Below are 24,974 nucleotides of genomic sequence, written 5' to 3'. Positions count from 1 at the left end.
ATTATCTCAACCATCATAGTGTTATTGCTGATATTGTCGAGTTTCCTCTCTGTACAAAAAGGAGATGGTGGCAGTGTGAAGGGTTAATTGTGTAATTAACCTGACCCAGTAACAAATTGCTCCCAGGCTGCCGGTACATCGATTGGTGGTCCATTAGCTGGAAAATCGTTGCGCAGGGTGCAGCTGGGCATGGCATTGTTACGCACGTGACATCGCGGTTTTAGATTGGCTAGTCCTTTGGTCAGGAGTTTGGTGAGAAGGTCGGGGGTCTGACACACGATCGTCACAGTCTCCACCAGTACAAAACAGCAAATATTCTGTGGATGCTTGAGGAAACATTTAAATGGCAACTAACAGCATAGGAAGTAATCTCAATCCTTTCTGTACTACCCTCTTAAGCATAGAATTTGTGGATGATAATAAAGTTTGCAAGCACTTAATTTGGAACACTTCACCCACATCTGCCATCACCTTCCACATCAAAGAGGGGGTAGTGCCGTGGTTAATCAAGAACTCCTTGGGAAATCTTGTTCTTAGAAAATTGCAAGGAAGTTTGTTGCATATATTCTTGAGGAAGCATTTCTTGGAGGAACAGCCTCAAAATACCTAGTTACATAACTTAAAATGATCAGTATAAGTTTGTGTCCTTGTGCTGACTTCACCAGGGGACCAACCAGATTCAATTGCAATGCACCCAAATGATACTTTGATTATTGGCTAGAGACATTAAGAGGCTTCAGAAGCATGACACCAGTGCAATTACCTGGCAAGTGGGTCAGTAAGCATGATATCACTTAACCTCCGTCTTCCACCCCAGGCAGTAATATAGGTTACTAATCTGTGCTTCTGCCTTCCCAGGCCCCCCCATGTTTTCCCAGTGCTTTGTGAGCCAACTCATGCAACATCCACCTACACAGCTGCAGCACCAATAACTAGTCTGCAACCCCACTGCAAACTTTAGTAATATGGTAATCACTAAGCATTTACAAAATGAAGAACCTTCTAGTCATCAAATGGATTTCCATAACAATGCCAGATGCTAACTGTAACCTGCTCTCCAGGGATTATCCACAGGAGATCTCACATTTGCTGCAGTGACAAAAGCTACACATTCAAGTCAAAAATGTGTGAGGACCTGTAATGACCTGCATTTCCAAAAATATGCCCCTTCTTAACCAATCAAACCACCAAACTACCAGTGCCTTGTTATCCATTGCAACTCCCTCCTCATTGATCTACCTCTGCAGACTATCTACAGTCTGTCATGAATGCTATAGTCAGTACACTTTACCAACTCCTAACTCCCCACCACCCCTCTTTGCCAGTACCTCCACTGGCTTCCAACCTCCCAAAAAATAAAATTCTAAATATTTTATACAAAGCCTTCCACAACTCTGCCAAGTTACATCACCAGCCTTGTCTCATATCACCCAAAATTGTCCTCTGTGCTACTCCCAACATCTTCTGCTCTCTAGGTCTCTTGCCACCTCCTCCCATACTCATAGGACTCCTTCACAGCCTGTATGGTCTTGCCCTTTATATGGTAAAGTGCTGCACAAACTATTGGGTATATATAAACACAATGCTGCCGTCATCAAACAACATCTAGCATTCAAAATCTTGAGCATGTTGCCTGCCTCTAACAAAGCCTTGGCAGATGGGTGGTTCACCATTAAAAAAAAAAAAAAAAAAAGGCCTCCCATAGGCCTATCGTGCAAACTTGTCCACCCACACACCCAAAAAAGGCTCAGCATTGCATTGGCTCCTGCTATAGAGGACACTGGGCCCCAGGAGTGACACCCCCAGTTTGAGCAGGTCGTAGTCTCAATGGAGGGGTAGAAACCTGGAGATTGGAAGGGGATGTCTGAGCCTTTGTGTGCTGGATCTAGGTTCTGCAGAGCTCCGTTCCTGGAAGCTGTAAGAGACCTCCGTACTCATGAAGAAATGGGTCCCGTCATCTGGCAGGCCCAAGCAGATCCTCCACACCACGTCCATCAACTGATATGCAGATTTGGAGTCTCTATTCTGGAGATTTTCAGGCAGAGACCTCAAATATCTATGACAATCAACTTCACGATTTGGGGACCAGACAAAGCATACGGCTGCAGTAGTTTCTTAAGCTGCACTGGGTTGTGTTTGGAAGCTTGATGGCAAATATCTCCAGTTAAACACTCTTTGGACCCAGACAGCAGTAATCACCCTAAGGCTTTCCAGGATTTTCACTTTCAGGTGATAGTTTTTGGCCTTACCCGGTGGAAGGTCATAGCTCTTCTGTGACTCATGGGAAAAGGGTCAAGGAGACCAGCCCACTGTTCTTGAAGCCACCCCTTTCTCTCCTCTAGCCTCAAAATGTGGTGAGGAAGGCTTTCACATCCTTGGTTGGGGACAGTTTTTGCAGGCATTGACAGGCTCTTGCAGTTGCCTGGTTACTAGGGGAAACAGCTGACTGCTCACATCCTTGAAATAGGTGTTTGACAGCCTTCCAAGAACCCACACAAAAAGTACTTTTGCTGGGTTGCAACTGCCTGCATCACAGCTTGTTGCTGATGCACCAGAACCTTCTTATGGTAGGTCTGTGCTTGCAAGTTGTTCAAAGCTAGTTATTTGGCCAGGTCTTCCATCGCTTTCTATGGATTTTAGAGCCTGTACAGGTTTAACGCATGACATAGAAAAGGTACACTGCCCCTTTAAATGTTGGTTTTCATTTGATGGTGGATATAGAAAGCTATAGCCAGAAAAGTCTGTTAATATGGTGAAAATCTGGGAGTCACAGATACATAAATAAAATGGTCTATTTTTCCACAAAAAGTCAAAACAAGGTTACCAGTATTCTGACAGTACCAAAATAGGGGTAATAGCCATAATCCGTTCAGAGGTGGTGGGAACATCTGAAGCCACCCTACAGTATACCAAAGAGATCTCAATAGCAACAGACAGCCCTGACAAACCCAAATTCTCAACACCATTTGTACTAGTATGAATGTGTCAGTGCAACAATTTGCAATATAAAAATGTTACAATACCAGCAGTCATTTTAGTAGAGGCAGCCTGTGCAAAACTGACAATTAACTGCCTGTCCAGTGAAATCATAGATCTTTCCTCCTCTTCTCCAGCATTTGTGGGTGGTCCTTGCTCCTCCACTACATGATGCTCATAAAATGAGTCTACAGTGCAGTTATACTGAGCCCAGGCTAGCATGATAACCCCCCCCCCCCCAAAAAAAAGGGGGCATCATCTCCATGACAACCTGGACTCAAAGGAAGTGGGCGGCTGAATGACACTGTCTGAAGATTGGTGGAACAGAATTACTACAGAGGACAGCAATGGATTGGACAGTAAAGAAGCTGGATTGTTTTTATTGCAGCTTGTTGTAAAGATGGATTTTTACTTTGGGCAACTTTTGTAAACAATTACCTAAAACCAGATCTACTGTATAAAAAAACAAAAAAATTCAGCCAGACATTCTAAAATTTGCTAGACAAGATAAATAAAAAAAAAAAAAAAAAAAAAAAAAAAAAAAAAAAAACCAAGCTAAAACATATTAGGAAAAGTATTACTTTTTATTTAAGAATTCATTCTTTTGTACACTTGCAGGCAGACAGTTTGAAGACTATTTGTCCATTTACAAAAAAGAAAAAAAAACAAAAAAAAATCATCACCTTCCCTCTTTTTGTACAACCATCTGCCTCCCCACTTGGACGTTTTTACTTTACCAATTTATGACAACCTTTTTAAAACCCCCCTTGTATAATATTCCACATAATCATTCATAACCAAAACCAAGATATCCATAGTGCAAACTTCATCTTAAAGTTTTAGCATAACTACACATTGGTGATGATGGTACATAAGCTGCAAACAGGCAGGCCAAAAAGCTTAGTGCTTTTCCTTCCATGTCCCTACATGTATTATATAGCAGCACAATGCACTGTCTGACCAGGCCATAGGAACGCAGGCATACTGATGTTAGCACAAGTCTCTACTTATGCCAAGTTAAAAAAAAAAAAAAAAAAAAAAAAAAAAAAAAAAAAAAAAAAAAAATCACATTTCTCTCAGAAGGCAAGTCAGAAAATGCACCGTCAGATAATGGGAGGGTGCAGCCTTGGACTTCACAGCTGTTTCCCCAGGGCTGCAAGGTAAAATCCCAATAAATGCACTGTATGAAGATATTTTGGGCTTGAGATTCTTGGGAAAAAAAAAAAAAAAGGTGGGGGGAGAAAATGTGTTTTTGCAGTCTGAATGTTTAACAAAGATTTGTTTGCCACTCCAATTTGCCATTGTGGATATCAAATACTAGCCATCCTGGTCAGAAGAGGACAGCATTAGTGGACAGTCTGGATTGCGACGCAAAGTCTGTTCATTCATCAGAACCTGCTGATCGCTTCTGGGCTCGTTTACGTGGAGATCTCCTTGGGGAAGCTTTATCTAATAAAAAAGGTTAAGAGAAAAAAAAAGAAATATTTGACATATTATACAATGTATGTTTTGCAGTTAAAATTATGTAGGCACAAAAATGTTAAAATGTTTGTTTACAGGAAAAAAAATCCAGCTAGGTTTATAAATCTGACTGCTTAGCCATTAGCAGATAAAAAGCAACAATCCTTGCAAAATATTACATACAGAGTAAATGAGGTAAGGTTCAAAAACGTCCTTTGTATTGTCAATTATGTACATGACCCCATTGTGAATGTGGGAGTTTATCTGCTAGGGTCACCCAAGCTCTAAAATTCTTGCTTGTAATAAAACAAAGGATCTTGTTGCAGCAAATTTCTTTAACTCCTCCCCCCTCCCCCAACATATATGTAAAGCAGCAAAAGGGTGGGCTTTAACCTTCACACACAGCACATATGCATTGCTGGGCAGCCAATGTCTACTGTGCAGGGATACCAGAATCACAAATTAAAATGCAATATAAAAACACTTGCATATCAAAGCTAGATTTGAAAAAGAAAAAAAGAAAAAAAAAAAAAAAAGAGCTAGCCCATACACAAAGAAGCACCACCTTGTGAGAGCCGCCCTGGTCGGGAGCTGTGAGAAGAAGCAGACCACTCTGGGAAGGGGCCAACAGCAACAAGCTCCTTTGTGGTTGGCTTAGCCATCGCCTCTTTTCTGGTCTTGCTGTTGGCCCCTTCCTGGAGTGGTACAGTTCTAATGCATTTTGTAAATAGGACAAAAAACAAACACAGGCCACAGTGTGGCGCAACATTAGTGTCCATGATAGTGGTCCACACTCTAAATAGGACCCTTTGGAGCGCAAACATCCCACACCTGGATCAGAGGCCCTTCCATCTGCCAACCCAAGGTCTATTAAGAGTGCTTCAGTGTGTGTACACCAAGTACTACCTGATGCATATTCCTACACAAGTTACCAATTACGCATTTTTTTTCTGACACTGCTAGAAATAAGAGTTTCAAAGAACACTGTCATGAGTGTTGAGAACCTCTACTTCCATTAGCATATCAGTAGGACTAAAGTGATAATGTGACATGTAAAAAAAAGGTATATTCTAGACATGCACAGTTCATGCGATCATCTCATGAATTCTAGTTGTGTTACAATACAAACCATGTCCACACAATACAAGCTGAGAATTAGTTGCATGAGACAAACTTTTGTTAAAAATCTACTTGTGCAATTAAGATTTTTTTTTTCCACTAGTTAACGCTAATTACATTCTTATTTTCATGAAATGATCTCAAAAGTGGAACTCCAGCTTAATGTTCTAATATTGGGTGGATCCCCTACTGGGGTTTTATTTCTGCATATGACTCCAGAGAGAAATCTCCCTGTCAGAGTCAGACACCAGTAAAGAGAAAAGTGTTCCCATTGTATTGGGGAAAAAAATAATGGCAGAGTTCTACTTTAATACAGCATTTCCATTACAGGTCAACACACACAACTGATGCAAGTGAATAATACTTAGAGAACATCAAGTGGTCTCACCTCGTCTACTTTGCACTGAAGTTGCAAGGAAGCAAAAAAGACAGCAAGATGTATTAGAGGAAAAAAAAAAAGACAATTACAGGACAGACTGACTGCAATAAGAAATAGGAACAGGCAAAAATTTTAAGGAACAAATTTTAGGAAACAGAAGAAAAGTTACCAAACCACAATAAAAAATGCTTAGTTGTACGGATATCAGAAAAGGTGAGAAGGTTTGTCAGGGTAGAGGGCTCTTCCACATAGAGTAGTCAGCTCGGATGAGCAGAGGATGTGCAAGTAGGTCCCCTGCTTATCGGAGCTGAGCAGGATGGATGTCACATCCATGCCGGTTCAATTTATGCAGAGCAGACAAATCGGCATACCTGAGCTCTATAGGCAGCTGGTGTAAATGGACTCTGTTGTCCATTTACATCAGGCTACCTTCGAACCAGTCTGCCTGGACCTGTTCAGAACTGGGGGTAAGCAGGTGTAAAATAGGAACAAGTCCATTTACACCCACTTGTCCATAGGGCTTCAATGACCTTCTGACCAGGTCCACCTAAACAAAACAAAAAAAAAAAAAAAACTCTTTTCTCCAAGTCTTACTTTCTCATTCTGGTTGCACACAGTGAAATGGACCTGTATCAAAAGCACTGCCTCCCATCCAGCGCCTTAAAATTGAATGCATCTTTAAAACGCAAACTTTACGCAGACTGATAAGAGTACAATTCAGAAATAGTTTTTTTTTTTTTAATGGATAGATAAAAAAAATTTTGAATGAAGGTAAAAAACAAATCTGTGTGTAGCAGTACCCCTAGAATACTTACCGGAGCCCCATCACAATCCATCGATGTGCATGACAGTCTCGGCTATCCCAGGTCTCTGTCTCATTGGATGAGAAAGCAAGTGGGAGTCAATCACAGCCAGTCAGCCAATGAGAGAGAGGGGTGGGGCCAAGCCACAGCTCTGTGTGTGAATGGACACACGGAGCAATGGCATGGGAACACGCCTGCTGAGGTGCCCCCATAGCAAGCTGCTTGCTATGGGGGCACCCAAAAGAAAGGAGGAGGAGCCAGAAGCGCCAGCAGGGGACCTAAGAAGAGGATCCAGGCTGCACTATGCAAAACCACTGCACGAAGCAGGCAAGTATAACATGTTTATTATTTCACAAAAAAAAAAAATTAACCTTTAGTATCACTTTAAAAACCGTAGCACAATAAAGATGTCCCCTGATAAATGGATAATTACATACTACTGATGAATCTGGTTGTTAATCACACTGATGGGTTTATAATAAGGTCATCTTCTTATGCCATAGGATTCAGCATCAAATCTGATTGCATGACCTCAATAGAACTGGAGGAACAGAGATCAGAGTTGCAGATTGGCTGTATAATCAGTTCCCAAAGCCCTTCCTGCAGAGATTACAGGGCCAATGCCATTTAGTAATTTGATCAGCAGGGAACATGAAGCAATCTTTTCTACAAAAAAGGCAAGTACTGTATTTCCTCTAGTGATTCTATGCATCACTTTGTGAGAGCTGAATTGATGGTTTTTGGTATAGGTCACTCTAAAGCCTATATATCACCATTATGAAAACTAGATGACTAAAACAGACCCTTTACTCCGCTCTACCTACGAAGTAAAAATCACACCTATAAGCTCTTGCAATTTTTTTTGACAAGTGTCCCCAGAGAATTTTACTAATGGAAGACTGAAAACTTGGGGGCGGGGGATTTACAACAAGAAAAAAAACAAACCCTGTCATCAACAGTGCTTAAAGTATTAAAAATGACAAACCATCCAAACACCATACATTAGCAAAATGTCACATAGGTGACCATCTACAAAGGCTCGTGCTCTAATGTAAATAATGTAATGGGGCAGCCAACAATCTAAATACTTACTGATCTGGCTCAAAGTCTCAGGAGGAATCCAGCTCATATCAACATCATTTTGGTTCGATGTACCCATTTCCACTTTCTGGGCTGGCCTTTTTCTCTACAGAAACCAAAAATATGCATTAGATACCAATATGGATGCCGAATACAGCATAAGGCCTTATTCACATGACCAATTTTACTTCAGTGACTAGCCTTTGAAACAGCATGACAGCCTTTCAACCCAGAACTTGCACCTTAGCAGAGGGTTTTGAAGCTTGATACATGATTTTGAAGCCTCTTTGCATGTGTACACGTTTTTGAAGAGTTTTGCAAGCACTTATACACATGTATCAAGCTTCAGGTGTTTCCTTGGGCTTGGCAAAGGGAGGAGATCAGCTCTCATCAAGCACAAAAACAGTGCCCCTACTGAGGTCTATGTGACCAAAAATGCCCAATTGTGCTAAAATACATAAACAAACTTACGTACTTAGCCCAATATTCACTAAAGCAAATGGCTGATCCACTTGCTTTTATTACTAAAGCCACTATAAAAACATGTTTTGTCTGATGCAGAGGTACACTTTACTTGAATAGCAATATACAGTAAATGAATGCAAATCAGGCTTGGGCCAGTAGGGCCTCATCCACAGTGGCCCTGACAAACCCATTTTTAGAAGAGGTTTCTAAAAATCACACACACATTATAAAATATGTAATGATTTTTCAATTGTGCCATTCACACTTGCATTTAGAGAAACAGAATCTGTGCATCCAGGATCCGATTAGAGACTCTAAAGATGCAGGTTATAGCAGTGAATATCTAGTCAACTGATAAGCAGATTTTTCTAAAACATTGAATTGTTTAGACCACAAAAAAGTCACCTCTTATAAAAATACCTTAGTAACTTTTTTTTTTTTTTTTTTAATCAGGAGGACCAGCAAGTGCCAAGTAAGAGGAAAATGGGAATGTCCAACTGAGCAAAATCCTTTTAATACTATGGAGGTATACAGTAATACTCAGACACATGACATGTAAAACAACAAGCATATACCTTTCTGGACTCCAGGAGTTGATGCAGACCAACAATCACAAGTAAGCCAAGGCCACCAAGGAACAAGTACATGAAGATTCTGAAGGAGAAAGGTTAACTAAATGTTAAGAGGCAAAAAAAAAAACCAAAAAAAAAACCACCACCTCACACACAAACACACTTTCATCCTAACCAAACAGTTTCCTTACTGCCTGCTAAGGACATTTATGCCAACTCTGAGATGATCAGTCAGGACATCAATATATGCAGACAGTTGGGGCATTTATCCATCTATCTCACATACACAAAGAACAAACATCAGACTACAATCAACAAAGCGTCTGTATAAACTCACGTCTCTCCATCCAGGCCATCTTCTCTCTCAATAATGGTGACAGTCTGATTAAACACAGCATCTTGGAATGCATTTCCCTGGAAGAAGAAATACATATCGCAATATAATTCTCAAAATTTAGCTTCTCAAATTCCTGAATATTTAAACTTCTTAATAGTAAGGACATCTTGGCACTGTATGATTTTAGAGCAGGACACTTTTGGCACCAGTAAGTGTCCAGAGACAGAAGTTACAGAAACTGGTTGCTATGTGTACCCTGGAGGAATAACCTGGGTTTTGGGGCTTCCAGGGAACTCTATAGATATTTGCAGGCAATATACAAGCACCTACAGTAGCCTGTTATAGAATGGAAGTGCAGCTTTCCTTTTTTTGTTTTTTAAAAAGGAGTGCATTTTACTGTTCCTTCTTAATGCAAGGCTATGGTAATGCTGATGAAAAGAAAATAATGCAATATCTCAGTGAAAGTGCAATTGTAGTCTCTAATCTACAAAATTAAAATGATTGTAAAAAGGATAAATGTTTATATTAAAAACACAAGTCATACTTGCCTGCTTTTTACAATGGTTTTGCAAACAGCAGACCTTATCCTCCTCTTCTCGGGTCCCCCTGCCAGTTCTTCTGGCTCCCCCCCCCTACGGAGTGCCCCCATTGCAAGCTGCTTGCTATGGAGGAACTCATACGGCTCAACGACGAGCCGCACTGTGTCCATTCGCACACAGAGCGTGACTCAGCCCCACCCCCCACTTTCTGGCTCTGATGGACAACAGCTGGAGTGGATTCAGCAGAGTGGGAGGATGTCAGGACCGTGTCCGCTCTGTTAAAGCAGAGGGGGAGGGGAATTGCACACAGGTCTTATTACATTAATGCAGAGAATGCACAAAGGTAAAAAAAAAAAAAAAAGTTGAAAAAAACATTTATACCTCTACAATCATTTTAAAAATTTAGCAATGCAAGAACAAGCAGGAACGTGGTAAAAAGTTACGGTGATCACTGTAATAAGTTCAATGAAAGAACACCAAAATTTCCTTTAATGTCTATAGGTATATTTTAAATGTGGAATACCACTTGCCTGCAAAGCCTATTCAGACACTCATCACATAAATGTAAAAAAAGTTCAGCACTCTATTAGAAGAGACACACACACACACACACACACACACACACGAGGCTCTGGAGAATAAAATGGTGGGAGTTACACTTTTTAGGTCACGTGGTATTTACAGTTTTCAAATCCAATTTTCTGGGGTGTGGAAATGCACAAATTTGTTTTCCACACATGAAAAATTATATTCTATTTACCAATTATATAAGATTGTATTTTAGGCAAATGAATAGTCAACCAAACGCCTTACATGTACAGGAACAATGAGAATGTTCCTGCTTAACACAAATGTCAACATGACATTGACAACACTGTGGCACTTGCTTAAATATCAGGAATCTTACATTGGCATCCTTATAGTTCAAATTGATAACCAGCCCAAAGGGACGACCACCCATTGGCTCTGCAGGAATGAAGGAATATTCAAAGGTAGCTTGTCTTTGAGGAGGAACAAGTGTGTTTAACGGCAAAGCAGTGAAATTCTGTATATAAAACTGGTAATCTTGAGGGTAACGGAAAGAGGCATCCAGTGATTCAACAACGAAGTCTTCAGTACCCTTATTTGTGAAGCCTACCAAGAACTTCACAATGTCATTAGCAGGGAAGTCTGGGGAAAAAAAAAAAAAAGAATTATGTAAAATTATACAAAATATTTTCCAGCAACTTTTCTTTAAGTGAGCATATGCATTTTAGACACGGGAAAATTCTGTCTGTAAAAAATGTAGTAGTTTTATCCACCACAAGCACCTATATACCCCTTTTGCACCCAGAATAAAACTTACATTTTAGCCATGTATGAAGCCTACCGATTCTGCAAAAACTTGGTCATTACTTGAAAAACTCACAACACTCATTGAGACGCTACACAGATCATTGTGGTAGGGCAGGGGGACAAGGGCATACAACTGGGGTCAGTAACCAATAGATCATGGCCAGGTGACTGTAGACCACAGTCTGGGCTTACTGACCCGCCATCCCAGAGCATCAGTGTGCAATTCAGAGGGACTACTTGTAAAGTTGGAGCTGTAGAAGGCAGCAAGAGCCACATAAGCCAATGCCTCCTCTGTAGTGTTGGCTCCTGTCCCATGCGGAGTGGTACCAACTGAAGTCCACCTCTTATCCCGGCTAGCGGTCTCTAGTGGTGCCAGCAGCAGGAAAGAGGAGATCTTCAGGTCAGTGTGAAGCAATACACTGTGCATAATAGTATAGGCCTGCTTTCACACTGATGGGCTTGGGTTTACCCACACCACGGGTGCAGTGTACCTGCACGTTTTTTGTCCATAGACTTCTATTCTATCCTGCACGTTAGGTTCACTTTCTGAAACTGGAGTTTTGGTGCGCTTTCAGAAATCAGGATATCATAGAAGTCTAAGGCAAAGCACGGCTAACTCAGAAAAGTCACAGGTGCACTGCACCCACGCTGCAGGTAAACTACAGCACATCAGTGTGAAAGCAGCCTTACAGGTAGCTCAGAAAAGTAAGGGTTAATTTACATTTGCAGTTGGGGGAGGGGGGAAAAAAAACCTCATAGTTAAGTCATGTTTTTACCATCCCTGCCCCAAATGCACCCCCCTTTAGCTGCAGAGGCCAGGGGTGTAAACCACACACTGGGCTTTACCACTCCCCAACTTTGTGTGAATAAGCTCTAAGGGTGACACTGCTGAATGCAACTGAGGGTTCATTCACAAGTGCAGCAGGCACTGCTGCTCCTCTGAAAAGCAATCCAAGTGCATTTGATAGGTGGTGAGGAGGCGATATATTGCCTTCTCACCACCTGTTTTAAACCCATGATTACCATGCAATGCATGCGATTGCGACACAGTAGCACGGCAATTAGAGGTTTAAATCAGGTGTAAGGAGGCGACACTGTCCGGTGATCTTTGACTTCTCCAATGTCGTTCAGATACCCCTGGCGTACAAGGTATGTCCAAAAGGTATTAAGATGCTGTTTTTAGGGCACACCTCTTGTCTGTCAAATCCAGTATGACAGCTTGCATGTCCCCAAAGCAATCCTTTTATCCCAGTGTTTACAGAAACTGCTGCTAAACATGAAGTATTCAGCTTCTAAAACAACTCAAAAAAGTGTATAGTGTGGCTCTAAGCTCTACCCTCCGAAATCTACTTGCTTGCTGCTTTGAGCCATGTCTGTCCTTATACAGGGACCTATAGAGCTGCCGGTGCATGCATGCAGGCATCTACATAAGCCCATAGAAAAGACAGCTGGGAGGCAAGCCATTGCCCTGCTCCCCCCTTGCACTGCCCTCTCATTCATGCATATAACATACAAAAAGGCACCAGCTCCCTTTAAACGGAAGTTCAGGAAAGCGGCACTCCACATTCAAAGCCTGTGGTAGAGACTAGGGACTAAAGGTGTTTGGCACACCGTTTTTGTTTTTTTTAACATTATTGCCGAAAGTACATTAGGGTAACATTGCTAAGTTTTTAGTAATAATTTAAGGGTCCATTCAAACCTCTCCATCCTGGTACACTGCAATAATGAGCTTTAAGTTGCACATTAACCAGTTACCTACTGGGCCAATCCTTAAATGTATCTCATACATGTAAAAAACTGCTTTTTTGCCAGAAAATTACTTAGAACCCCCAAATATATATTTTTTAACACCTTCCCACCCAGCCTATAGCAGATTGACAGCCGGGCAGGACACTCACCGTTGTGACTGGGAGTCATATGACGCCCTGTCAAAACAAGCTACTCACATGGCCGCGCGATCTGTCCGCAGGACACAGCTGATGACATATCACCACACCGGCCCCTTGCCAGTGTCATGTGACCGCTGTGACCAATCACAGCAAATCACATGTCAATTGTATACAATGGATGGCTTCCTGTCATGCCATCCATTGTATACAATTATGTTGTTAGCTGTGACTGGTCAAGGCAGTCACATGATACAGACAGGGCCAATCACAGCCATCTGTATCATGTGGTCAGCTTTGCTGAATCACAGCTAATCACAACAAAAAAGACTGAATGAATCAGTTTCATTCAGTAACAATGATTGCAAATATCAATGAAATACATTGGTATTAGCAATCATAATGTGCTAAAATAATAAATCCCGATTACTTGCCCAGAGTAGTTCAATGTTACTATGGTAACATTGTATTGCTTTGGTCACAGTGTGCTGAAAAATAAAACCGTAAAAAAAAAAAAAAAAAAAAAAAGTAATAAAAATAAATCGAACCATTTAGAAAAAAAAAAAATACAAATGCAATTATTTTCAAAGAAATGTAGCAGAACATATTTTGACCTAAATTTATGAAGAAATTTTATTTGCAAAATTTTATAGCCGAAAAGAAGAAAAGTGCGCTTTTTTTTCAAACGTTTCAGGTGTTTTATTTAGCAAAATATAAAATAACTCAGGGGTGATTAAATACCACCAAAAGAAAGCTGTATTTCAAATTTCAGTGTTTTTGGTTTGATTATATTATTGAATTAAATATATTATATTATTTTTTATGATTATTTATTAAATTATAATTTATGATTTCGTGTTTCAAGTTTTATCATACCCGGGATGTTTAATAGACTCTTGTTCCGACAGATTTCAGTGAGTTATTCCTAAAAATTACAGCCTACAATAAAAAACTACATATTTCCATGCAAAAAAAATGGTACCGCTTTCAGCACAAAAAAAAAAAAAAAAAAAAAAAAAAAAAAAAAAAAAAAAAAGAATGGAAATAATCATACCGCCAGGGAGGTTAATGAACAGATGTTGAGTACTTGTAATGACTACCAAAGGAAATTTTAGAAAATATGGGGGCCGTGGTTGCAATATGCCCTTCCCACGCTCCCCCCGACTAGTCTGGGGTTGTGATGTTGCTTGGTACTGGCGTTCCCGAACCCCTGCTCATGGTTTTATCATCTTTTTCCTTTTATACTCCTCCCTTTTCTATTTCTGTTTGTTTTTATACCAATGTTTTTGTCATTTATGTGCCATTGATAGCCCCTGCGTGGTCGCACCTTTTGCTCTGTTGGTGTTACAGCACTGTATTTTTTTTTATGTGCAACCGATGGCCTCTGCGTGGGCATGTCTTGTTGCTTCTGTTTTTTTTTTTGTTTTTTTAAATATGTTTATAAACTAATAAAAATCATTGAAATACAAAAATGGTAATCTCCAGATATTTAGAATAAATTGCTTATTTATAGTTGTGTACACAAGTGAAGCACCTTTCTTTGTTCTACTGGTCCTATGCTTTTAGAAAATGTATAATTTTGGGGGGTTGTCTTTAACAAACTCTGAAAGCTGCAATTGAAAAATAAACAATGGAAACATTCTGAAAATGGTCTGGCCATTTGAGTTAAAGGCCTCTTTCAGATGGGGCGGACCCGCCAGCAGATCTCTCCGGCGATCCCTGCTGAGCAAGCAGATGACAGGTCTGTTTCCTCTCCGCTGCTACAGAGCAGACACAGCCTCCTTTTTCCTACAGGGCGGTCGGATAGAAATGGACTGCCTGTCTGTTTCCACCTAACGGTCATCCTATCTGTTCCACCGGACAGATGGGGGAAGAGATCCCTATCAGTCTGTTTTTGGTGTACAGAATCGGATCAAATCCCCCCCGAACACATAGCCATTGGCTGCGAGCACTGAGCAAATGATTTTCCAGCAATTCCCTATGACAGAAGCTGGTCCTTAGACCAGCTTCTGTCGGAAGGACAGCTGAGCACATGGTCCGAATGTGGGCTGGTTCCTGCTGAATCAGATGATATTCAGACCATGTCTACCCAGCTTAAGGCAGATGACCCAAGGATACACAATGATGATCTTCAGATCATTTCACAGGAACCATTTCATACACAAAAGTGGTAGAGAATTAAATTACCTTCTCCTTTAACAAACAAAATAGTGGTGTCGGCATTGGGAGAGGCTTTCGGTTCACCAGAACTCAAATCTTCTTCTTCCTCTTTTTCTTCTGTCTGGGGTTCCACAACAAAACAACACGAATCAGAAAATGTTACAGTATTTTGGGTAAGACTACTTCTCTAACAGATTCATAAAAGGCCAATACCAATATTGATACATTTACCTTTTTAAAAGGGCTAACAGCATGATTCTATTCACAAAAACCACTGCTGCCATCAGTCTGTCCATACTTGTCCCATATATAGGATCAAAAGACTTAAGTCAGCCATACATGGATCAAAATTTGGATGGTTCAGCAGGGACTGGTCGAGATTCAATCCATCAATCAACTTGGGTACAACTAAACTGTTGGATTTTGTTTTTTTTTTTTGTTTTTTTTTTAACACACATTCAATTACTGCCGGCAGCTAGAGCCGCTAGCAGTAATCACCGTGTTATGCCAGCCAGGAAGGCTCCCCCAAACAAATCCCATCCTAACAGAAATACTACCTAAATATGTGACAGACAATTTGCTTTACCCACCTGCCTTCTCATCTGAACCTTATCCTACCTCAGTCCCTTTACCCAACTCCCACCACTTAAACCCCTAACCCTTCTTGGGTCCCCCACCGGTGCTCTTGGCTTCCTCCCCTTTCTATGGGGCACTCATGCAGGCTCGCTCCTGAGCCTTGCTGTGTATTGACAGATAGCAGAACACTGACCCATGCCCTGTCACTGGCTTTGACTGATAGCAGCAGGGGCTAATGGTTCCTGCTGCCTCAGCAAAGCAAGTGAAACCAGGGATTGAGGGTACGTACATAGCAATGGATCGAATGAGAGCTCAGGTAAGTAAAAAGGTGGGGGTTACGGATGCCCAAACATTCACAGGCCAGTAGATAAAAGTGCTAAGGGCAGTGCTGGAGAACAGCATGTTTACACAGTATTTACAATTACATCACACAAGTCTACCACTATAGCAGAGTGCCTAGCACATACCACAGGCACACTCATTTTTACCCTTACTTGTTCTCCACACACTCTCTTTGCATCTTCCAACACTCTCAATGTCCTCCACTAATCTCCAACAACATGGTTCTGTAATTAGCATAATCTGCAACTTTAATCGAAAAAAACTTAGTGAACTCCATTCATCAGATGTTGGACAGATCTCAAAAGTGCAACTAGTGCAGAATAGGAGGCCAAACTTTTAAGCCATACCGCTCTTTTGGGTCACAGGAGTACATTTACCAAGGTTTCCTTTAACACACTGTCTACTGTCAGTGGGTTACTAGCCATCAGCAGACAGGACAAAGCCACACCAAGTTCAGGACAGGTCTCAACAGCCCAACTGACAGCTGGCACTACCTTTCAGGGCATGGCTGAGAGGAGCCAGCAGCACTGGCTCCCCCCTTATCTTGGCACTGGACAGCAGAATGGAAAGCAATGACAGTCACTGTTCTCCAGCTGACCGAGCTCTAACTGATCAGCAGACAGGTCGCTCAGCTCTTTGTCTCAGAGGCGGTGGGGGACTGCTGCAGTGTCACACGGATACCACAGCATGAAGAGAAGTATGTATGTTTTCATACTAATCCCCCAATTCTCTTTTACAGTGGTTCTAAACCTCAGATGGGAAATATGAACAAAGCATGTCACTCTGTAGTGTGTATTTGTCTCAACTAAGAGCACCAAGTGTCATTTCTATCTGCTGCTCTGTTCCTCTGCTATCATCACTTCTGACAAGTTTTCCTAACATCAAGGGAAAATGGTGATGGGGAGGAACCTCCTGCTGACTGACAGACTCATCTGTTCTTGTGTGAAAATGTAGTGTGGGGAAAAAAAAAAAAAAAAAAGGCTCCTCTTCCGACTATGGCCCCCCGCCATCTGCCTGCTCCGGTGGTTTGACGGTTCTTAAATATGTAAGGGGTCGGGGCCATCCGGGTACATCACGTGTGACCCCACCCCAAGTGACATCAATGAGGGTTGTGGGGAAGAGGCTCTTATCCCCATAAACATGGGGTCAAGGTGCTTTGGGTGTTGAGGGCATGTGGCCTGGTATGGTTCAGAAGGGGGAACTCACTCGCGCCTCCCCCCCCTTTACTACCTGCAGGGCTGCATACTCGGATAAGGGTCTGGTATGGATTTGGGGGGGGGGGGGGGGACACCATGCCATTTTTTTTCCCTCTAAATTTGGCCGTTGGAGTTCCCCTCAATATCCATACCAAACCTGAAAAGCTTGGTATGGATGGGAGGGGGGACCCCACGCCATTTCTGAAATTATCTCTTAATTCTTTTGCATTCAGCTGTCAGTGGGGCAGCTGAAACCTTAACACGTTTGTCATTACCAAAATACCGCATGACTTGATAAAATACCTCATGCGGTATTTTAGTAATTTTTACTTTTTTCTGGAACGGATTAATTGGTTTTCAACGCATTCCTATGGGAAATGGCATTTCGGTTTACAAATTTTTCGCTATATGAAAAGTCCCGCAGAACAAATTAAATTAGTAAACCGAGGTATGCCTGTACATTTTGGCCTAAATTTATGAAAAAATTTGATTTAAAATTTGTTTACTGGATAGGTTTTATGGTAAAAAATAATTGTTTTGTTTTTCAAAACTGTTGGTCTTTTTCTGTTTATATAAAAAAAAAAAAAAAAAAAAAAAAAAAAAAAAAAAAAAACACACAACAACAACAAACGTACATGTGATCAAATACCACTGAAAGAAATCTCTATTTGTGGGAAAACGGACATAAATTTCATTTATGTACAGTGTTGCATGACTGCGCAATTGTCAGTTAAAGTAACACAGCACCTCAAAAAATGGCCTGGTTAGGAAGGGGGGGTAAATCCTCTGGAGGGCAAGGGGTTAAGGAACAAAATTGGGAGAAGATGCATTAGGGCTATAAAATATAAAAATAATGAAATATTAGAATGCAGTATATAACCTAACTGAACTAAAGAAAAAAAAAAAAAAATTTTGCAAAGTTATTCTGCAAATGTACATCACATTAGATGTGGCACAAAAGTATGCCATTAAAAATTACCAAATCTGTTGTTTCATCTTCTTCTACTTCAGCCTCGTCATCATCGTCTTCAACTACAGAGTCATCAAGGGCTTCTTCATCTTCTGTTGCATCTTGAGCAGCAGCAAAAGGTCCTGGGCAGGGTTATAAAGGCAGAATTTACGCAAGACTTAATATATTAAACAAGTCAATAAAATAGAGTGTTTAGCAAACAAAGGTGTGAGTAGTCCTACAAAATATACAAACTGGAAAGTGACTGTAAGCTGAAAAGCGATTATAGAGAAGAAATAAGTTGCCAGGAAGCTTCCAAGAAATACACCACCTCGATAAGACTTACAAAAGATTTACCCTGTGCACACTATGTACTATTTGAAGGACATCCAAGAAAGTCAAAAATAAACTTTCTAGCTCATGCCAACTAGAGATACGCTGCGCATGATGAACTTCACTCTGGGATTAAAATAAAAACAAAAAACAAAACACCACACACTAAGCTCACACCTGGGACTGTCTTTATCTCATGCAGATGTTGTGATAGTAGCAAAAAACAAAGCAGTTTGGGAAACATTACTAAAGGCTTCTAAGGACAAATGTCCATGCTCTGCCTGCTATACTTTTCCTTGCACCAGTCTCCAAGACCTACAGTTGTCTCAGCGATATGATGTAGTTACAGCTCAGATGTCCACAAAAAATGAGCGGTTGGTGTGATCAAGGACAGGTTTAGACAGCAGTATCTTGAAAATAGAAATGAAACCTGGACCAATATTGGATCTTTTGTCAACATGGCCACTAAATGAAAATGGGCAAAGATCAAATAAAAATGTAGTCTAAGTTCTTTACTCATCCATTCTACCCTATTTGATTTTAGTGATCATGCGAGAATGGATCATATTGCTGTGCAATGTGTACTACACAGAACAAGGGCTGAAGTACAATAATCACCAAGGGACCAGATATACAACACCCTATCAGCAAAGCAGACATCAAAGTGGGCAAGTATTAACCCTTTCCAAGGAGATCTTTTACAGGGCTATTAAAAAAAGGGACTGAATAAGATGAAGAAATGTCTGCAAAACATTTTTTAAAGTGAGCTCTTTAAAGTAATATTAAAAGGATAAATTTTTTTTTTTTTAAGTAACAAACATGAAATAGTTCCCACCTGCTATGTGCAATGGAATTGCATGAAGCAGCCCCAATCCTCTAATTCTTGGGTCCTCCGCTGGCACTCCTGGCTCCTCCCTCTTGACCAGTGCCCCCAATAGCAAGCTGCCTGCTATGGGGGCACTACTGCAAGCTCGCTCCCAAGCCCTGCTCTATGCGTCCATAAGACACATAGAACCATGGTTCGGCTCACCCCTGAGCTCTCCTCATTGGCTCACTGGCTGTGATTGAAAGCAGTGGGAGACCCGGGACAGCCGAGGCCCCCGTGCACATCACTGGATCGAGAGGGATTTTGGAGGGAGCTGCGCGCAGGTTTTTTTTTTAACCTAGAAAAAGTAGAATTCAAGCCCAACACTAACTATTCTTAAAACCGCCTGCCCCCCCCCCCCCCTTTCCTACCCACCTTGCCTACACTGTGTAAAAAAATGTATATACTTCTTTTTTTAATTTGCTTTAAGCTGTTAACGTGATTCTGTAGCTCCGGTTCCCATGTATCAGTGAATGGCAGCTGCAGGGGAGAGGAGGAAGCACCCACAATTGGGCCACGGGAGCCCTTGCAGTTGCCACTCAGACACAGAGGAGCCAGAGCTGCAGGATCATATGACCAAAAGTTGTTAGGTTTGAATTCAACTATAAGATAAGGTATAAAGCTCATGAACACGGCAATATGATTGTAAGTAGGATCTTGTTAGCGTCAAGATCCCATGTAAAACCTTGTCCATACACTACACATTTAACGGGGCAACTAAAGTTACATGCGCATAGTGCAAATGACGAAAGCAGGGAGCTCCGCTGAATGCTGTTCCAGATTACACAACTGTTCACAGCTGTCTACATGAGCAGAACATACAGCTGCAGTTAGATTTGTTTTTTTATTTGTATTAAAAAATAATAATGGCACTACACATTACGACTCCGAATGTAGCAGATTTTGAACCCATGGGCATCAGCCCCAACTAAAAGGCGAAACTATTTTTTTAGCATGGCAAGAGGATTAGAGCCATTGTGAAGTTTATATTACTGTCTATGGCATTTTTGTGTGGGCTTTGAAGACACAGGTGAACCATGCGGTCTGTCCAGTTCACCCCGAGGCACATAATACCCTAAACATTGGTACCGCTTTGTGCGCTGTCCAGCAGCAGCTTTCAGCCTCCTCAAGCTTTCCAGGCTACTAGCAGGATGCACATGTGCCTTCTACCCACATGACAACACCAAAATCTCATGCCCAGGGGCTAATTGGAAAGCATGCATGAGGCCTTAAATGTTTGGGCATAGTTTCCACATAATGTATACATATGATCTGAATCAAGTTAGAATATCTCTTTACAGAGCAGCCACTCTCAGTCAGGGTTCCATCACATCACTTTATATTTATGGAGTCAATGTCACTTGGCAGAGTCAGTGAAGCTGGGTACACGCTGATCAAAAAAAAAAAAAAGCCAGTTCAGCAGGACCAGGCTAAACGTCGGTCAGTGTGCACAGCTGTCTGTCCAACAGAAACCAGTCTAATGACCAGCTTTTGTCAAAGAGACATGAAGGCAAACCAGCATCCGATCAGCACTTGCAGCCGCCCTGTCAGAATACAAAGACACCGCAGGAGAGATCACAGCATCAACATCACTTGTGTCAATGCAACAATCCGCCTGGGTTTTTTCTCCCCCTCCCCATTTCGTTCAACCTGCTGATTGAAAAGAAATAAAATGAGATTATATATAAACACACACACACTGTGTATACCTAGCTTTAGCGTGACACCAATGATCTTCTCAGATGTCTATGATGGAGGCAATCTGATCACCACTATAGGGCCTCGTTCACACAAGCTGTGCTCTGTGAAAAGTGATCCGAATGCAGATCACTCTTCAGAAAACATTTGACAGGCAGGGAGGAGGCCTGTATTGACTCCAGACTGCCTGCTTTAACCCCTAAACCTCACACTGGCACACAGCTGGGCAAGGTACTTGCAAGTGGCTCATTCACTGAAAGGTCACATATGGAGAGTGCCATGGTGATCACAAGCAGCAGGGGGTACAATTCCTGCCAGGCATGTAGAGCGTGTACTCCTCCAGACCATTGCAGCTGAAGGGAATAGCGGGAAGGTGGGGGTGGCAAAGGGGGGTGATAAAAGCACAGGGTTTTACCACCTGTCAACAGCTAGTGTGAATGAACCCCAAGGAGCCATCTTCCTATTGGCTACTACTGAATGAATGGGTTCTTACAAGGGGCCAAGCATCATTTGAGGGTTCCCCCTGGGGTGAAAAGGCTATTCTATAGTAAATGGCTTCCTTCCCAGTACAGGGTCTCTTAGGAAAAGCCCCATCTCCACAGGAAAGGTCCAGGCCACAGCCATCAATCAGTGCCATGCCTGCTTGTGTACAAGGAGGAGCCATAGAATGAATGAGCAGCACACGCAGAATGACACGTCAGCCATAGGCCTGATGTATACACCGCACTCTGCGCTCCAGCAGGAAGCCTGCTATGACTGGACTGACACAGGAGAAAGTAGCCGAGCCCAGAGCGGAGCTCACACACCACACCGGACAGGCACAGCATACGTCACATACACACGGCCAGGAAGCGCCCTCACCTCTACCATTGCCGAGCAATGTGACCGGGAAGGCCAGCAGCAACAAGACAAGCAGGTTGCGGAGCAGAATCATGTCGGTATGCGGTCACTGCCAGTCGAGTCAGAAAGAACCTAGAGGGGGGTGGACGGTCTGTGTCTCGCCGCCTCCCGTACAAGTAGCAAGACCCCAGTCAATGGCGACGTGATACGTATCCTCCAGAAATGGGAGGGGCAGGGAGTGGCCAGGTAGAAGCTCCGCACTGGAGCCGCCCCTTCCGGGTGCTGAGGGGAAGCGGACGTGGCTGTCCCGGCTGGCTGGGTTGAGGAGGCGGAGTCCCTCAGTCATTGACAAATGACTGACATAAGCACTAGCCAATGAGGAGTAGCCGAATCTTGTATAGAGGAGGCACCATAGCAGTCTGTGTTACTTGGTGTTCTCATTTACGAAGGGGCCTTTCGCCAGCCTTGTTTGCAGTCATTGCATTGCGAACAGAATTTGCTGAAGTAGTTGGTCTGTAGTGTACGGCAAGGTTCTGCTTATGGCTCCAGGCCTCCGTACCTGTTCCAAAAGAACACATTATAGCTGAAAGAAAAACACAAAGTTGTTCAACATATTTGCAGGAGGGGTCAGCAGGACAGAGGATGACAGGTCAGCAGGGGAGCATACAAGAGTTAATAGGGCAGGATACAGGGGGTCAATAGGGCAGAGAATAGGGGTCAGCAGGGCACAGGACAGGTGACGGGGGTCCGCTGGGTTGAGAGCAGGGTTTCAGGACAGAAAATGGGTCAGTAGGGCAGAGGACAGAGGGTCAGCAATGTGGAGAACGGTCACAAGGGCAGAGGACAAGGATCAGCATGGCAGAAGGATAAGGGTCGGCAGGGCACTGTACAGGGGTCAGTATGGCAGTGTGCAGGGGTCAGTATGGCACTGTATAGGGGTCAGTATGGCAGTGTGCAGGGGTCAGTATGGCACTGTACAGGGGTCAGTATGGCACTGTACAGGGGTCAGTATGGCACTGTACAGGGGTCAGTATGGCACTGTACAGGGGTCAGTATGGCAGTGTGCAGGGGTCAGTATGGCACTGTACAGGGGTCAGTATGGCAGTGTGCAGGGGTCAGTATGGCACTGTACAGGGGTCAGTATGGCAGTGTGCAGGGGTCAGCAGAGTAGGATACAAGGGTAAGCAGAGCAAGGTACAGGGGGTCAAATCCCCCCAACCAGTTCCCCATCTTAGCCAAAATTCCAAGACCTCTCCTAGCACATATTCCCCCCATTTCTCTTCTTAGCACAAATCTGCCCCTCCCCACCCAAATTACCCTTCCAAGCACAGATAATCCACCTCATCTCCCCTCTTCCACAAACCTCTCATTCTAAGCACAAAAGATTTAAACCCCATTGTGTTCTTGGCTGTGCACTGCCCCTCCTGTCATAGCAGCACTCCTAGCTGCTGTGGCAGGCCGCACATAGCCTACATTGTACTACTATGGTGACCATTAACCTAGTTTCTTACAATGTACGAGGGTTAAATATTCCAGGTAAGAGACTCCAAATTTACTGAGAAGTAAAACTCATCTGACATTAGTGATGGGCTGCATGTTCGAGTGGAACATAAGTTCGACTCCAACATAGGCCATTTGTGTGTTAGTTGAACACACTAACGTACGAGCGTTTGGCGGGCTGTTCATCCACCGCGCCCCACAATGCATTGCACCATGACAGTGCATTGTGATTGCCTAAAGCATTGCACCTGCTTTGGCCAATCACAAGTCATGATAACATCACAAGGGGCAGGGGTGATCCCACCCCTTGTGACGTCATCACCCTATTTAAGAACAGTCATCGCGGTGCACTTGTCAGACAGCCGGGAACCAGTGTCGAGGGCAGAGCGGATTTTTTTTTCCTTTTTTTCGGGTCAGCGGTGGCGGGCATCGTGATTGATGTTGGATCTACTTCGGGGGGGCCTTTTTTTTAGTTTTTAATAAAAGACTTGTCAAAGACTGTCTCCTGTCTTTTTTTACACTATACTTTTTTTTGTGAATGGGTAGTGGTACCACATACTCATTCACATGGGGGGGGGCTGGGATTTGGGGGCTTCCAGATTCCGATAAGCACCCCACCAGCAGACCCCCACAACCACTGGCCATGGTAGTGGGGAAGAGGCCCTTGTCCCCATCAACATAGGGACAATGTGCTTTGTGGGGGGAGCCCCCCTGCCCCAAAGCAGCCTCCCATGTTAAGGGTATGTTTCTAGGTATGGTTCGGGGGGGGGCGCTCGCTCGTCTCCCCTCTTTTCTGTCCTGCCAGGCTGCATGCTAAGGGTCTGCTATGGTTTTTTGGGGGGACCCCTACGCCATTATTTTAAAAATGTTGGCTTGGGGGTTCCCCTCAAAATCCATACCAGACCCAGAGGGCTTGGTATGGATGGGGCAGGGGGGACCCTATGCCGTTTTTGTTTTAAATTGTTGGGCAATGCTGACAATTCTTTTGACATTCAGCTGTCAGCAGGAAACTCCCGTTGACAGCTAAAACATGAATGAATGTTTCACTACTAAAAGACTGCATGTCTTAATAATTTAACTCATGCAGGATTTTAGTAACTAAGCAGTATCTTACCGCATACTCAGATGCGGTAAAATCCAGCTCAGTAAATTGTCCCTATTCGAAATTCGCAGTCGAACGTATGGATGGGGCGGGGGGGACCCTATGCCGTTTTTTTTTTTTAAATTGTTGGGCAATGCTGACAATTCTTTTGACATTCAGCTGTCAGCAGGAAACCCCCATTGACAGCTAAAACATGAATGAATGTTTCACTACTAAAAGACTGAATGACTTAATAATTTAACTCATGCAGTATTTTAGTAACTAAGCAGTATCTTGCCGCATACTCAGATGTGGTAAGATCCAGCTCAGTAAATTGTCCCTATTCGAAGTTCGCAGTCGAACGTTCGGTAGCTTCGAATGTTCGACCAAAAACCGAACAGTGGGTGTTCAGCCCACAACTATCTGACATATGCCACTTCCGTAAGGCTTGATTCTCTGTATTACACTGATACACATGGTTA

The 24,974-nt window shown here is 42.7% G+C and overlaps 1 protein-coding gene across 2 annotated transcripts; it reads right to left on the bottom strand.

Annotated features, from left to right (window-relative positions):
* Positions 1-3,541: 3,541 nt before the first annotated feature.
* SSR1 (signal sequence receptor subunit 1) lies at positions 3,542-22,171 on the bottom strand. 2 transcript variants are annotated; one of them, XM_089682194.1, is made up of 9 exons: positions 21,933-22,171; positions 18,206-18,318; positions 15,140-15,233; positions 10,639-10,901; positions 9,193-9,269; positions 8,859-8,937; positions 7,831-7,924; positions 5,945-5,959; positions 3,542-4,425 (listed from the first exon to the last, which is right to left on the bottom strand). In XM_089682194.1, the coding sequence occupies exons 1-9, from the start codon at positions 22,003-22,005 to the stop codon at positions 4,358-4,360; spliced, it is 876 nt and encodes a 291-aa protein (XP_089538320.1). In that variant the 5' UTR covers positions 22,006-22,171; the 3' UTR covers positions 3,542-4,357. The 2 variants fall into 2 exon arrangements, with proteins under 2 accessions (XP_089538320.1, XP_089538321.1); XM_089682195.1 differs by lacking the exon at positions 5,945-5,959 and having other exon boundaries at positions 21,933-22,170.
* Between the last annotated feature and the right edge of the window lie 2,803 nt (positions 22,172-24,974).

The sequence above is a fragment of the Staurois parvus genome, unplaced genomic scaffold, assembly GCF_062004578.1.
Source record: "Staurois parvus isolate SC_StPar_1 unplaced genomic scaffold, SC_StPar_1.0 ptg000287l, whole genome shotgun sequence".
In the NCBI taxonomy this organism is placed as follows: Eukaryota; Metazoa; Chordata; class Amphibia; order Anura; family Ranidae; genus Staurois; species Staurois parvus.
The sequence above is the reverse complement of the archived record's forward strand: the minus strand, read 5'-3'. Positions and strand labels throughout refer to the sequence as shown.